Source organism: Sphaerodactylus townsendi, linkage group LG08 (assembly GCF_021028975.2).
Source record: "Sphaerodactylus townsendi isolate TG3544 linkage group LG08, MPM_Stown_v2.3, whole genome shotgun sequence".
NCBI classification, from domain to species: Eukaryota; Metazoa; Chordata; class Lepidosauria; order Squamata; family Sphaerodactylidae; genus Sphaerodactylus; species Sphaerodactylus townsendi.
In genome coordinates, this window is record NC_059432.1 from 91,846,389 (window position 1) to 91,863,170 (window position 16,782).

Genomic DNA, 16,782 nt, shown 5'->3' on the forward strand with positions numbered 1-16,782 from the left:
GACTCCCAGTACCAATGTAGAGATGCTCTGCTGCATCTTTGTACCAGCTGAAGCAACTGCGACGCTTCTCTTACAAGACTATAAACTTCAGAGGTAAATTACAAGGAAACTAACTTCATAATACAAAAACAAAATATTGCTCATTGTTCTGTATAGGTATTAGACAGGTGATTCAGAAATTAAGGCTGGTATCTAGCTTGTGTACAATGAAAAGAGAAGTCCTCACACTTCATGGGGCACCACTTCAGAAGGTACCTTGACCTGGGGAGGAAAGCTTTTAAGAGGATTGCTGCTGGAGGGACAGAGGCTGACAACTTCTGTGTGCTAGTGGAATGCTGTGACAGCTCTTCAGATTGGCTCAAGTTTTTTTGCTCCAGGGTGGTAGTTGGGCTGAAAAATATTTCATTCAGGTACCTTACAAGTTTATTTGTATTGTTTAGAGTTTATCAGAACAAGAAGTTCATTTGAAAGTCCAGGTTAAAGAATGTGAAGCCAACGTAATTGCTGCTGCTCCAGATAAAGTGAGGCAGAAAGAACTGGAGAAAAAATGTAACAGCTACAGAGAAGGTAGGCCAACTTCATCCATGAAATGCAATAAATTCATAACATGCATGCACCAGTGATGTTGATGTAACGTCTGATGAGGTGGTCTGTTTAAAAGACTGTCAAGAAGGCTTTGCATAGTTAAAACAATAAATACTTGTAAGAAAATTAATTCATACATAGCTTCCTATTAGTTTGGGAGAAAGGGTTCTAATTTCAAGAAGTATCTTATGTTATCCTTTGGCACTTTTATTGTACCCCATTGTGGAGAAATGTATTGCTGAAGACACAAAGTAACTCACTATTTGTTGTTTGAAGCTTTCCTGTGGAAGCAATCAAAGTAATCCTCTACTTACAAGAAGTGTTCTTCTGTCCCCCCCTGAGCAGGAGGGCATGGGAATCACCCCTCTTTCTTGGTTTCTTTCTTGCCTCAGAGAGAAAAGCAGTAGCCAGTTGCCTGTCCGATCTGTTCTTATCCTTTTACTTTACCTTTTTATTAATCTTCTTCCGTCTTGATTATTTCTTCTTTCTTGTACTTTCTTTCTTGAGCCTTTCAGTTTGTACTTTCTTGTACTTTCTTTCTTGAGCCTTTCACTTTGTTCACCTCACTTTATTCAAGTCCTGGTGGCACGTGTGCAGTTCTATCTTGGTTTGTCAAACGAAGGAGCATTTTTTACAGGGTTTTCCTTGCATGGAGGCTAATTTCTATGGGGGCACATGGCTCTGACATTAAGTTGTTCTCCAAAGATGAGGTTGGAGTGTCCCTCATGTCCATGGAGCAGGGCACATCGGGCCAGGTGGCCATATCCCTTGCACATTCTCAGCCTCCGCATCCTGGGAAAAATAGGCACCATCTTGCACCAAGGAAAAGCCCACCAAAAAAATTGTGGCTTGACAAAATGGTGGCCTCTGCTTCGGGCACCTTTACCAGAGGTGGTGCTGGTGACCTCTTCAGGTGTGACAGTCAAACTGGGAGCCTCACAAAATCAGAACCAGCCTCCCAGGGAAGATAACCTAGGCACTTCTGGCGCTCCTGGTAACCCCTGTGCCTTGATAAACAACTCTAACCTAATGAGAATGTTCTAAGCTTTTAGAGCCTCCATGAGTGAGGAAATGTTGTCTCTGATAGAAGAAAGGCGTCTCATTACAGCGGCTGGGACTTCAAACATAACTTTCCCACCTCCTTCCTGGGTATCACCTGGGGGGGGGGAACAGCCCCCAGGCCAACTGAGGCCACCAGAAATAGGGGTAAGATAAGCCACCTTTGAGGGACCCCCCTTTCCCAAAAGCCAGGAGGATTCCAGGGAGGAGGGTAAATTCCTGTCCCAGGATGAAGCCAAGGAGGATATAAGTGACTGAGCAATTCCTCAGGTTTTCAAGCCTGAGGATTTTCAGTATCTATTGAGTAAATCCTAGTCTGCTCGGGGAAAGGAGAGAACTTGAATAACCCTGGTATCAAGTCCACCCATGCTGGAGACAAGGTCTTTCCCCAGGTTACCCCCAAGAAAAGGTCTTCCTCTTTCCAACGTTTTTTGAAATGTAGGTTAAAGCCAAATGGGCCAATTCTACTACTAATAGGCAGGTCCCAGGGTTTCTGAAAAAGATGTACTCATGCCTGCCTATATTAACTACTATATGCAGGTGTCACTTATGGATGCTCCCATAGCGGTGCTCCACTCCACAAGGCTAGTGTCTGAGGATGGGGAAGGCACTATTAAGGATAGGTTAGACCACAGGGTGGGCCATCTATCTAGGAAAATGCACGAAGCCATTGTCATGATGATCAAGGCTATCTCCATGGAATCAATAGTCTCCAGAGTGTTCACCCTTGCAGCCTCAAAACTGGTTGCTGGCCGTCCTGAATGCACTTATCAACCCACTAGGGGCATTCCTCAGTTGCCACAAGAGTAAATGTGAGGGTATCTGTGAGTTGCTGGAGCAAAGGCCTTGGTTAGTTCTGTCCTTGGATAGTTGCTCCTAAAACCTTTAACAATTTGAGTGATATTATTCCTTCTGAATAACTAAATTTATCTTTATAAACCGTTAAAAACTAAAGCTTTCAACATTTTACCACTTCTGTTTTTGACAGATTATGACAAAGTTGCTGCAAAGGCTGGTAAATTGGAAATGGAAGTTAAGAGACTACATAATCTCATAATTGAAATCAGTAACAATAAACTGAAACCTCAGGAAGACAATCTCAATAAGATAACTAAGGAACTAGATCAGTGTGCTTCTGCAGTTACTAAAGCTCAGGTGGCAATCAAGACCGCAGACAGGTATGATAACATGTTTTACATTCTTTACTGTGCCAACATCATAAGAGCATAAAGTGACATTCTGTGTCATACTGTAAAACAGACACCAGAATTTATGGCTTTGGAACATGGTTATAACCATTTTTTCTTATAGCTTGATAAGGGAAGTTGTTCCTTTTTTTTCTTTTTTTAAAGTGAAGACTCAAGTTGAATTAATTCTGTGCATAAAATTATGGAGAGCTTTTTAAAAAATACACATTGGACTGGAAATACGGTGACAGGGAATCCATTGAGGAAGAAAATCATGGAGAATATTGTAATAGAAAGAAAGAATCTAGATGTGTAGCTTCTGCCTCCTCCAGAAAGTGCCCGTATTTCCAATTCTTTATGTCTCAGTCAATGTGAGCCCAAGACTGCTCCATATTAATAAATCAGATATATCAAATATGAGTGTGACCATATGCAGTGCTGGCCTTTTTTCCAATTATTTTCTGCAGAAATTTTAATCTATACCGAGAATTGCTATGATGTAGTAGTTAGAAGAAGAGTTGGATTTATATCCCCCCTTTCTCTCCTGCAGGGGACTCAAAGGGGCTTACAAACTCCTTTCCCTTCCCCCCCCCCCACAAACACCCTTTGAGGTAGGTGGGGCTGAGAGAGCTCAGAAGAACTGTGACTAGCCCAAGGTCACCCAGCTGGCATGTGTTGGAGTGCACAGGCTAATCTGAATTCCCCAGATAAGCCTCCACAGCTCAAGCGGCAGAGCGGGGAATCAAACCCGATTCCTCCAGATTAGAGTGCACCTGCTCTTAACCACTACGCCACTGCTGCTCCTAGAGTGCCATAACCTAGAGTGCCAGACGAGGTTATGGGAAACCTAGGCATGAATCTCCATGCTTCCCTGGAAGTTTGCTGGATGACTTTCTGCCAGTCTCACACTGTCAGCCTAATCTATCTCCCAGGATTGTTGTGAGGCTAAAATGGAGGACAGGAGAAGGATGTAACTGGTTTCAGGGCCCCATGGAGATAGGCAAGGTATAAAATAACAACTGCTTAAGGTGTTAATGCCATTACGTGGAAGTCTGTAATGTCAACTTCTTTATATTGACTGTGTTTAGAAACCTGAAAAAATCCCAGGATTCTGTCCTTTGCATTGAGAAGGAAATTGAAGAGAATAAAAAAGAAATGCAAGACTTAATGGAACAGCTGAGTACACTGGAGGACAGAGCTGCTGAAGTTATGAATAGCAGCAAAAAAGCTGAAGTATGTACGCTACTGGTTTCTGTTCTTCAAGTGGAATGTGGCTTAAGAGTATATAAACACTAAGTGTGCCCGTGAGGTATAAAATTAGTGCTTTTCTGCAAGCACTTATGAGTTTGCTGGCAAGTTTCCAGCAGTAGTATAAAAAATCTCTGTGAAAGGCATATGGGGTACCATGCAGCCCACATAGACCATAGTCTGTTGAAATTGTGCTTCTGTGCAGTAAAAATGAAACTGATTAATTTCTCCATAGCCCATAATGTTAGTACTTTCAGGCATATAGAGAAGCAGCATTCCCCATGATCCCGGCTGTAGTCTGCCACATTTCATGTTAAAGGAGCTCTTGTTTAGTGCAGGAGTTCCAGTGGCCATTCCCTTCTCATCAGTTGCCCCAGGTTTATAATTTACCTGCATGCTCAGAATGAGTAGCAGCAGTCTCTGTGCAAGCAATTGCATGCCAAAGCACAAGGGTTCAGATGCAGCTTGTCTGTGGGAAATGTCATAACCATATTGTGTACATCTTGGCACTGTTAAGCAGATAGTACCCCTGGGTCATATGTTAGTTTATCCCTCATTCTCCAGGCTTTGCGGAGTGTGGGAGTGCTGGAAGCTTGCCAGCATTTTCTTAAGCCCTTTCAGAAAACAATAATTTTTTTTTTGCATTTGTCACGTTCCAGTGGTCCAAACTGTGCTTTCCTCTCCATCCACTAGTTGGCGGGTTCTTTACAGAAGAAATAATTGGCCAGGATGCTTCTTCCCAGAGATAGCCTTTCTCTTCCCTCCAGAGTGAACCACTTCAGATTCCTTTGGGCATGTTCTGGTTTAGCAAGTTGGCACGGGCTGTCTTTGTGTCCAGGTAGAATTTCAAAGGAGAAAAAAATATTTTGGTAAGAAGATCGAAAGTTCTTTGTCATTTGGAGTTGGCTGGAAGGGCACTGAGCCAGCCTCATGTCTGTGTTTCAACTCCCCCTTTTTCCTCTTAATCTGGGAGCTATGAGGAAGGGGGTTTCAAGCAGCCACATGATTCTGTGCAGCTGACACCCTCCCCCAAATTCTGAATACAGAAATGGCAGTGGTATCTATCATCAGGGGAGTTTGGGCCACAGGCACATCTTTATCCCAGTGGGAGACAGGACATCTCTTCTTAATCTCTCGTTTAATTTTCAATCCCCATTCCCATTTATGAGGGTCTAGTCAGCAGTTAGTTCAGTAGCATGGCATTTGTTGCTACTGCTTGTGAATGCTGTAGGCAGGCATTCCCTCTGCTCCCTCTCTGGCTATGAGGACAAATTTCCTGTTGGGGCATGTTCTAGTAGCATTTTCTCCTAACATTTTGCCTGCATCTATGGTTGGCATCTTCAGAGGATCCTCCGAAGATGCCAGCCACAGATGCAGGCGAAACGTCAGGAGAAAATGCTACTAGAACATGGCCATACAGCCCAGAAATCACGCAGCACCCCAGTGATTCCAACTGTAAAAGCCTTTGACAATAAATTTCCTGTTTGTATGTTTTGAAAGAGGCTTACTGCATAGCTATTTTGGGCCCTTCCAGCCTTCACCCTTCTCTCAGCTCTCACGGCAGGAGATGGGTTTATAATCTCTCCTTTTACCCTACTCAGAAATGGCATTTGGACTTCTTTTTTATTTAATATCGTTTATTTCTTTATCTCTTTTGTGCAGCTTTGTGACTGACCCCAAGAGGGCAGCAGAGAATAATTTAAAGTTCTACTTTAGTTAGTCTTTGCTGTTTTACGGGGGGGTTGCTGGACACCCTTTGGGGGTGGGCGGTTTATCAAGTTCAATAAATTTATTTATTTATTTTTATTTATTTGATTTGGTATACCGCCCTATCCCCAAAGGGCTCTGGGCTGTGTACAACATCATACATAAAATCATCATAAAACACCATTATCAAAAGAGGAGCGAATAAATAATTAGTCAATAAATAAACCTATAATTAATACTCAAGCCCCATGAACTATAAAAATTAATCCCATTAAAACAGCGATTATTTCGTAACATCGGCATCCCACGAAAAACCCTTACTTAACTCTTCCAAAAAGGAGGAGGAGGGGGGAACAGTAGGTCCCAATGATGTTAAGGGACCCATATGGACCCATATTATTATTATTATTATTATTATTATTATTATTATTATTATTATTATTATTATTATTATTATTATTATTATTAATAAAAATAATAATAATAATAATAATAATAATAATAATAATAATAATAATAATAATAATAATAATATATGCTGCCTCTCCAGATACTAGTTCAGTGCAGCTTACAGAATAAAATGAATACAGTAAAAATATCCATTTTTATTTATTTAAATAAGGGCGAAAGGGGTTGTAGAGTAATTTGGTACTTCAGAAGGTAAGCAAAAGAAGAGAAAGCTCTGCTTCCACAAATTAATTCCTTTCTGGAAGCACAGAACTGGGAGATTGTGGCCTTTCCCATTACTCTCTTTCTCCCTGGTGATATTCTCTTCATTGCTCAATGCTTTTTTCATTCCTCACAGTAAGTATGAAGAAAAGTTCCTTTTAAAACAAAAAACAGGAAACTTGAGACAGGCACGAGCGCAGGGTCACCCTGCACCATAATTGAATTTCACCTGCTTGGGAAGTATGAGTCTTCTCAAAAGTTAGCCTGAGAATGCAGAAATCCCATGATTGCTAACATGGCAGGAAGGGGGTCATTCTGTGGGCCTCAAGCATTTTGAAACACAAATCCCACCCCCTTTTCTACAGGCTTCTGGGCCTTTTTTCCTGTTTCTGTCTGGGGTCTTTGACGTTACCTTTTGCCCATCTTTCCCCCTCTGGTTTGTATATAGCATTTCCTCTTCAGAAGAAAAGCTGTAAAAGGAGATTCCCCTGAGCAAGTAACCTACCAGACCTCTGCCATGTGTGGAAACAGAATCAGATTGGGATCCCTGCCTTGAGCTGAGGATTTTGACCCATCTGTTGAGTCTGGGAACATGTACCAATAGGTGGACATCTTCATTTAAAAAGTAATGAAGTCTGAGCTCTAGTCAGAATAGCCATATGATCTCTCATTAGCCAGAGCTTTTTTTTCTGTGTCACAATCCTTTTAAGAAAAACAAATGTTGGAACCTGTAGCAATATCCTCAGTGATATTGTTCAACACTTAGCTTTGGGGACAGAAATCAAACTGGATGTTCTTCACTTACTCGTGAGATCACAGCTACTTAAGTGGTAGCTGTTGTGTGGCTCAGGCTATGGCAGGAAGCCATGCCATCCAAGTCTCTCATTACCTCTGAAATGTGAAGGCAACACCTTGTTTGGGAAATAATTAGATAAGGTGGTTGTGGCTGATGGAAAGTTGAAATGCAGATTTCTTCCTTTTCTGTGGTCCTTTTCACAAACAATTAGCCACATCCTTCAGAGCAGGAGGATCTGATTATTTTTGTTTCTTCATTTGCTGGGCAGCCAAAAGATCTCAGTTGCATAGATTTGCTTCCAGACCTTTCTGGCCTTTCAAGGCCTCTAGACATTTTAATTTAAAGATGCAGACTTCTGGCAGCCATTGCAATTGCAATTCATTCTGATGAAAGAAAGTTCTAAATAATCTTTCTGACTTCTTTAGAACAGATGTTACCTATCAGAACTGGGGTCTGGTTGCAGAAATTTCCTTCTGTCTGGAGCCTGTTAGCACCAGATCAGTGGATGGGGAAGATGTCTGGAATTCTAGAAAGTATATAGACAGAGTTCTGATCTCATTCTGATGGCCAGAATCACACCAAAGTTCATATAATTTTCCGATACAACCCAGAGGGTGTTCCAAATTGGTGCTGTATAGAGCATGTACTTTCTGATTAATAGCAGCAGGATAAATACTCCTACCTGTATTCCAAAACGATGACCAGGTGAGAGCCATTTTTACTTTGTAGAGGATCAACAGATTCCATGTCAGTTATTTTAAGATGGAAACCATGGTGCCCATCCTCACAATGGTTGTCCACTGAGAAGATCAGGAGCTCAATTGATCTCAAAAACTGCCTATCTACATCCCCTAGTTATAAGAGTTGGATTTATACCCCTCTTTCTCTCCTGTAAGGAGACTCAAAGGAGCGTACAAACTCCTTTCCCTTCCCCCTCACAACAAACACCCTGTGAGGTAGGTGGGGCTGAGAGATCTCCAAAGAACTGTGACTAACCCAAGGTCACCCAGCTGGCATGTCTTAAGAGTGCACAAGCTAATCTAGTTCATCAGATAAGCCTCCACAGCTCAAGTGGCAGAGCTGGGAATCAAACCCGGTTCTCCAGATTAGAGTGCACCTGCTCTTAACCACTATACCACATTGGCTCTATTACCACAGTTTCCCAAGCTGTGCATATTGCAGGAAGCACTGTCAGTACTGCATGCTGTCATTTGGGTTTGTCACATTGTCCAAAACCTTGTCTAAGTCAAGGATAGTCATGAATGCAGACCTTCACTAAAAATAATTGATGGTTAGGCTATAGTACAGGAAGACATGCAAATACAACAACTCTATCTCTTCTTGTGCACACATTCATAATGAGCAGGAAGAAATCACATAACTTCCAATAACACTACATTCAGTATCTGGGCATATTTATTGATGCTGCCCAGATGGCAGTCTTTCAGACTGCAGTATGAGAATCCAGACTCCCACTGTTGGTATCTCAGGTTGTCCGAGTTCCTATATGTTTCAGCATACTGTCCCTTCTGTTCGGTTCTCTTGTGTCTGCCATGGTTCCTCAAGGAGTCCTTCATCACCTCATCTCAGCCAAAGTGGGATGGGGAGTGAGGGGTTGTTTGATTATCCTTAGCAAGAGCCTTCATTTCTACCTAGTTGGGTGAGATTTTATGTTGGAATTGCCTTATGTGAGCCACAAGTGGCTATGGATGCCAGACTAAATGTTTGGGGGACAGTGATTACCTCAAGAAAATTCCTACAATATCACCCTTCTGTTACTAAGGATGACACAGCTGGCTTGTCTGCAGATTGAGAAACTCCTGAAAGGAAAACATTCCTTTCAGAATTCTGCAAGTCTGAGATTCCCACAGACAAAAAGCAGTGCGATTTCCAGTCTCCAGCAATAAGAGAAGAGGCCCTCCTGTTCTTTTTCAAAGGGCAAAGACTTCTGCAACAGAGCTATCGCTCATCCTGGTCTCCTCAGTCAGGGATCATTCTGCCCTGAACTGGAGTTTTTACATCTTTGTGCCTGAAGACTAAGGACTGGACTAGAAGCTTGGGATGTTCTGTGCAGGATTTGTACACTGTGGCTGCTAAACAAGTTTATTAACAGGGTCTGTTGTCAGAAAGGTGCTTCAGTCAGGTGTTCTACATTGAATCTAGTTTTTTGTGCCCCCCCCAACCAGAGCTGTTCTGAATGGCCCATTTGTCTGGACCACTAAAGACAGTAGGGGATATGGAGAGCTTGCTTGTCCAGTGAGTTCTTTTTCTTCTTGTTCATATAAAGGTGATCCAGTAAACACTCAGTAATCAGCATTCACTGGGCCATGGTCATCCTTAGGTTTTTTTTCTAGAAGTTTAGTTGTACTTATTGCTGAGGTAACAGTAGTTGCTCTGGGGAAGAATTTTGGCGGGGGGGTCCTAGTCCAGTTCTGCCCACTTCTTTATTTTATGAAGAACCTGCCCCCTAGCGGACAGAGGAAAGATTTCAACTATCTGTACAGTCTCAGCCTTCTCTCAGGCAAACAAGTAGGTAAGCAGATTCTCTGATCTTTTACATGGTTGGAGTAGTGCTTTAGGCCTGCCTTCTTCTAGATGAAAACAGTTTTCTCTGCTAGGAAAGAAGCCACAGTGGATACTAGATGGGGAAAATGCAAGAAGTCCTGGTGGAGAAGGAATAGAAAATTGGGTGTCAGCTGGCTGTTTTGGAAAGGTTATGAATTATTTTTGAAACCTTTATGATACATTACATAATGGCCCATTTGTGACCAACATTATTCAAAGTCTAGATTGATTATTTGAATATAGTAATCAGATGTATACAATCTAAGCATAATTCTTCTGTTTAATGTCACATATTAATAAGTGACATTTTTTACTGCACAGAACATGATCTTGGCATTAAAGACCTTTTGATATTTTTACTGGCATAGTTCTGCTTCATACTGACTTTTGCAACTTTTGCAGTTATTTAACTCCAAGCAATAGCTATGGTTCTGTGCATGAATTGTTTTAATTCAGAATTAAATGTTTAATGGAAACACTAGAAATTCAAGCTCCTGTCACATATGGATTCAGGCCAACATTGGCTTACAATCTTTCTTTAGGACTCCTTACCAGAGATTCAGCAGAATCACAGATCTGTCCTTCAGGAGATCAAAGCTATCCAAGAAGAAGAACATTCACTTCAAAAAGAAGCTCTCAGTATTAAACTTAAAATTGAACAGCTGGATACTCATGTTGCTGAACATCAATCAAAGATTAAATATTGGCACAAAGAGGTAATAAACACCTGTTTTGTATGTAAATAAGGTAAATCTTTGTGTTAGGAAGGCTTGATTATGTAAATGTTTTCTCCAGTATTATCACAGTTCAAATGTTACACCAGGTGTTATTGTGCATGTGATTATACACCAAACTACAATGTCCTCTAAAAAGGCTTGCTTTTAAAAAAGCTATCAGCAAAATCTCATTTGAGAGTGTTCATTCTACACAAATCCTGAAATAGTATTCTTCAGCCATCTGGGTAGTTTTTTTTCCGGCTTACTTTTCCAAAATACTTTTTTCTATCTCATGTTTCCTATTTTATGATGAATTCTCAGTGAATCAGTTCATTCTGGTGAGAGTTTGGTGGTTTTTCTTTTCTGAATTTCAAGGAGAGTAACACAGTAGGGATGGGCATTTGGCTAAATATTTTTAAAGACCCAAAATACTTCATTGATATTGGGGGGAGGGGGTACCCCCAAAAAGTGGCAGATTAAAGGGATCCAAAAAGCAGATCCCAAATAATGTGGAAAAAATCTGGCATGATTCCTGCTGCTTTGGATCCACCATTGCTGCTGCCTCTCAGCTCCACCTGGAGAAGTGTGTGGAGTTCTGAGACAGCAGCAATTTTGGGAGGAAATTTTCCAACACCCCCCAACCTCCACATTGGTTCTTTTTCTGTAGTTATTCCTGACACTGTGAAGTTCTGATTCTCCCAGCAGAATGTTTATTAGAATTTTGAAATTTGATTCGAAGTTGATTTACTCAGTTCCGTATGTTCTCTGCTCATTGAATAGAATACTTCTGCTGCCAATTTCCTGTGTCGGATGATATTCAAAGAGATCTCCCTTGTCTCTCTACAAAGTCTCCTGTGAGGGCTATGTCTGTTGGGTTATTGCAGTGTCCATTCAGTGTAATCAAATTCCACATTTTTTGTGACCTCATTTTCTGATTTTATTGTTTCTAGGGGTTATAACATACTAGTGCTTGATCAAATTGGGAAAAACTTAAATATGCTGATTAATAGGAACAGAAGGGAGTAATGAGCAGAGTTACTCTTCACTAAACCCATTGATTTCCAGCCTCATACAATCATAAGATTCTCAGTTAGTTTTGTATGCATGTAGCCTAGAACTGTTCACCACCCAGCTTTATAGTTATGCATATGAGGGGACAAGATCAATGTATTCACTCCTTAAATGTATTTTAGGTATCAAAAATCTCACTGCATTCTGTGGAGAATGAGCAAGCAGAAGAACTTCCAGTGCTCAGTCAAGAAGAACTTGAGGCAATTAAAGACCCAGAAACCATAACTAGACAAATAGCTCTTTTGGAAGCTCAGTGTCATGAAATGAAGCCAAATTTAGGTGCTATTGCTGAATTTAATAAAAAGGTAAGCATGTATTATATATTCCAATTGTCACAACATATTTAAAATCAAATACAGATCTGTAACAAGATTGGATCCAAGATCACCCCCTTTATCAGGGCTTTATATGATTGACATTTTGTTCTTAATGTGGAGTCCCTTTCTCACAGACTGTTTCTGTGAGAAAGCAAATGTTCAAGGAAGTCATATTATTTGTTAACCTAATATGAATTGGGGTGAATTAGATTAAGTATATTCAAACTACACAGCAAATGACTTTTAGACTAGTAATTTCTCTGTGGAATGTCACTACACAGAAATGTTTTTGAGCACACGTGGAAGCCTTGAGCCTTCGAAAATAATCCTTGGAGTTCAGAGTTAAAGGAGTAATTGGTTATCCTTGGTCAGGTGCCATGTTTCAACACTGCCAAACGAAAAGAAAGAAGTAAAAGATGCAAAGCACAGAGATATGTGACATTGTAGCGTTAGATGACAATTTTGTTAGTGACCATATAAAAAGAACTTGTGGGGTAATTGGAATTTGGAGCCATTGGTGAAGAAAGTGAACTATTGGTCTGTGATACTAGTATCGTTTTAATTTGCAAATGTTGTACTACGAAGCTAGCGCTTTTGCTTCTAACGTGGTCACATTGTACTGCATTACAGTGAAAGTTCATTCCTTTTACAGTTATCTTTAGAAATGGGGTAATAGACTAGCCTTACAAAGATATATTAAAGGATTAAGAGAGTTGCAGAATGCCATGAAAGATGGAGATTTCTTATAAATGTGTTTGCATTTGTATTTGGGGAAACAGTGCAAATACAATAAACCTTCATTGACCTATCAGATCTTTGCGTGCACCAAAACTGTTTTTGAACTTCTGTTGCTTGTGTGAGTTAACTTGTAATTGGAACATTCATTCTTAGTAAATCTTGTTTGAATATCAAAGAGGCCAATCTGAACCTTAAAGGCAACATTTGAAAGCCCTACAGAATATGGATATAGTGGCTTGTATCCAACATACCCTTCTAAAAACAAGAAAGGTGCTTTTATCTTCAGAAGAAGCAACAGTACTTTCAACAAACCCCCCACCCCTTCTTGCAGAGTCCATTTTGCCCTCTCTGCTCTTCTCAGGGAGAACTGACAACCACGGAACACAAATTCAGAGAGCTGCTGCAGGAAAGGAAGCAGATGAGCTTCATTGTATGATAGGGGGAAGTCCTAGAAGAAGAAGAGGAGGAGGAGTAGTTTGGATTTATATCCCCCCTTTCTCTCCTGCAGGAGACTCAAAGGGGCTTACAATCTCCTTGCCCTTTTCACCTCACAACAAACACCCTGTGAGGTAGGTGGGGCTGCGAGAGCTCAGAAGAGCTGTGACTAGCCCAAGGTCACCCAGCTGGCATGTGTGGGAGTGTACAGGCTAATCTGAATTCCCCAGATAAGCCTCCACAGCTCAGGTGGCAGAGCTGGGAATCAAACCTGGTTCCTCCAGATTAGATACACGAGCTCTTAACCTCCTACACCACTGCTGCTCCTACTAATTATATAAAATGCCAATTTACTGGAAGGGAACAGTGCTTTATTTTTGATCTTCTGTGCAGCCCTACCTCAGAGTAGTTGTAAGCTTAAAGTGCTCTAGGGGGCGCTGCGCACCAGAATGGCAAGATTTCTTGCCTGTCACCTACTCCAAGGCACAGACGGTTCCTCACCTAAGGAGTCAGTGTGCCTACTAGCACCTCATCACATCTGCAGTATGAGACCAGGAGTCAATTTCTATGGTCTCCAATGTTCTCTTTTTTTTAGGAGAGATGATAGGGAATCCTTCCTTACCCTGATCTCCTTTTCCCACCCCTCCATAAGACAGTAGGCTGTGAAGTCCAACAGAAAATGGTTCAGAAGGTACTTAATAAATGTAAAAACTGCAAAACTAAAATGATCAGGACTGACAAATATAAACTGTGTCTATTATGTCTGGGGGAACGACGTAATGTCTCCTCGTGTAAGGCCTGTCAGCAACTCATTCTCAAATCTAAAAGTGATGGGGCATTGAAGTTGAAGGTTGTCCTTTGGGAGAAAGCTCTCCAGGCTATGGATGCACTGATGAAGAGGCCCAGAATGGGCTTCTAAACCGTCATCCTCTGTCACTGAATGATTGATTCTGTCAGACTTGCATTCAGAATTGATTCACCGTCAGGCCCAATCACAATCTCCCTGGGCTCCTAGGTTGGCGTACAAGTCTCCTGCTAAGAAGCCTAAGCTCAAGTCAAAGCACAGAGCAAAACAAAATCGAAAATGAAGAAGGCATGGACACGCGAGCCTTCACCCGAGAGTGTCAGGACTCAAATCTACCTTGCAGTGATCTCCTATCACCTCCCTGAGATAGAGGGATGTTCAGTGTTCTCCCATAAATTATCAAAGCAACTCTTGAAAGGCCTTCTGAACACTTTCCCACCTAGACCTACCTTAGTCCCTTAGTGGTCAGTCTGTAGTGTTAGCATAATTAATTCAAACACTCTTTGAACCACTGGGTTCTTGTTCCTTGACTATCCTAACCAGTAGCAATTACCTCTGTTAGAAGGGTTAGTGAGTTAGCTGCCTTAAGGATGGACCCCCCCTTTTAAAAAATATGTTTGACAAAAGGGTGGTGCTGTCACCCAGTGTGCAGTCCTGGCCAAAGTGGTATTCAAGTTCCACCTTTCTCTGGTGTTCCACTCCCAACATGAAAAAGCACTCTACACATTAGATTTTCGGAGAGCTTTGTGGTTTTATTTATACAGGACAAAGGAATGCAGAAGAGTTTCAACCCTTTCTGTTTTTTCTATCCTAGGAAGGGTGAGAAAACTTCCATTTCCATATGGATAGTGTATTATGAAATTACTTTGTATTATGAAAATACCAAGCCCTCCTGCTTTCTAGGCATTCATGCTCACTCCATTAGGACACTCTTTGACGGAGTGCCACTGCTGGACATCTACAGAATGGCTAGCTGGGCTTCAGCTGAAACATGTATAGAATACTATACTGTGGACCTTCAAGCCAGAAAAGGAATGGGGGAGGCAGTTCTCCAGTTACTTTTTAAGTAGGGTCATTGAGGGCATTACACCACATTCTGGTGAGTACTTTGCTAGAATCCCTACACGAGACTGCACAGAAGACTGAAAATGAAAACAGTTGCACTTACCTGTAACTGTTGTTCACTGAGTATCTTCTGTGCAGGCACACATTCTCTCCTTCCTGCCGTGAGCTCTCAAAAAATAGGTAATAAAGTAAATTAGAAACCAAATGGTGACTCAAACTGTGGATGTTTCCGCACAGGCGGAATACAGTGCCCTGGGGAGGCGTTTGCACAGCTTGCGCTGCTTGCGCTTGCGCTGCCCTAGCAGTGCAGAAACACCACTTTTGAACCTCGCTCCACAAGTGAGGTTTTTCAAAAGTGGCGCCTTCAACCCGCTGCCATGCAAACAGCAGCTGCTGGAAGGCGGCGTTTCCCTCCCGCCGTCCCCAACCAGCTTACCTGCTCCTGCTGGTTTCCATCACGTTGTGGAGGCCAGGAGACACGCCCCCGGCCTCCGTCTCCAGAGCCATCCTGGCGTGTCCCCTGGCCTCCACAACGCGACAGAAGCCAGCAGGAGCAGGTAAGCTGGTTGGGGAAGGCGAAGGCTGCACCTTCCCCTGCGCCCCTACCGGGACCATCTGTGCGAACGGTCCAGGGGGTGTGTGCATCGGCATAATTTATGCCAATGCACCCCGCTCAGCGCCCGTGCGGAAGGGGCCTGAGGGAGAGGACCATGTGTGTGCTGAAGCACATGAGGGTTAAGCAGGAAAGTTTTCCTGCTGTTCTGGTGCTCAGCACCTGCTAGACGACTTTTAGCTTACAACTGCTGTGAGGTTGGCCTGCACAGTGCAGTCCCTATGAGTGCCTGCACAGAAGATTCTCGGTGAACAACAGATACAGGTAAATGGAAGTCTGTTTTTAATTTATGGTAACATTTCACTGATAACTAGATACGACATCAGATTACTAAACTGTATGAATATAAAATTATTGGCCAGTAGAAAATGCATGAATTTTAAAATTAGTAGTGATAATGATATAGGCTGGTTTCAGACAACTGTCACTGGGCTAATTGATGTTTCTTAATGTTCTAGCTTTAGACTGAAATTTTGAGGCTTTATCGTAATATGGAGATTTCACCTTGGGTGAAAAAGGTGATATACAAATGTTTAAACTAAACACCTAGACAGTAACGATGAATGTTTAGTTTCATGGGTTTTGTGTTTTGTTTTGTTTTTTTCATTTCCAGGAAGAGCTATATTTGAAACGTGTTGCTGAGCTGGATGAGATTACCAACCAGAGAGACAATTTTAGACAAGCTTATGAAGATCTTCGAAAGCAAAGGCTTAATGAGTTTATGGCGGGATTTAATGTAATAACAAATAAGCTGAAAGAAAACTACCAAATGCTTACATTGGGAGGAGATGCAGAGCTTGAACTTGTCGACAGTCTGGATCCTTTCTCGGAAGGAATCATGTTCAGGTTGGTGTTGCCTGCAACTTTTATCAGCCTAAACAAGCCATGTTAAAGGACTGCTGTTCATGACCTCTGTAGGGTACATTCAACAAATGTTTAACAGAAGAACAAATCCTGCTATATTTTTTATTAATGACAGAAGATGAAAGAGGGGCATTTTTTTTGCCGTGTCTTAGCATAACTGTGCCACACTGAGGAACTGCCTTTTTAGGAGTGTGCTTGCTGAGTTGGCATTTAAAATAGCATCTTCTCATGTTAGTACCGAGGTATCCTGCCTGGTGGCTTCTTCTATTAGCCCTCGCTCTCAGTCGCAATCAAGCCATAAGACGCTCATACTAATGTCTATCTTCACAGGGTTTGATTAGC

At 41.8% G+C, this 16,782-nt stretch overlaps 1 protein-coding gene across 4 annotated transcripts in view; it reads left to right on the top strand.

Moving 5' to 3' along the window:
* The window catches only part of SMC4 (structural maintenance of chromosomes 4), a 54,890-nt gene that overhangs the window by 32,885 nt on the left and 5,223 nt on the right, over positions 1 to 16,782 (top strand). For all 4 annotated transcript variants that reach the window (XM_048506017.1, XM_048506015.1, XM_048506018.1 and 1 more), the window contains exons 17-22: positions 441 to 567; positions 2,633 to 2,822; positions 3,920 to 4,064; positions 10,359 to 10,532; positions 11,726 to 11,908; positions 16,190 to 16,422. In XM_048506017.1, the coding sequence (XP_048361974.1) occupies positions 441 to 567; positions 2,633 to 2,822; positions 3,920 to 4,064; positions 10,359 to 10,532; positions 11,726 to 11,908; positions 16,190 to 16,422 (1,052 nt within the window). The remainder of the gene's footprint in view (positions 1 to 440; positions 568 to 2,632; positions 2,823 to 3,919; positions 4,065 to 10,358; positions 10,533 to 11,725; positions 11,909 to 16,189; positions 16,423 to 16,782) is intronic.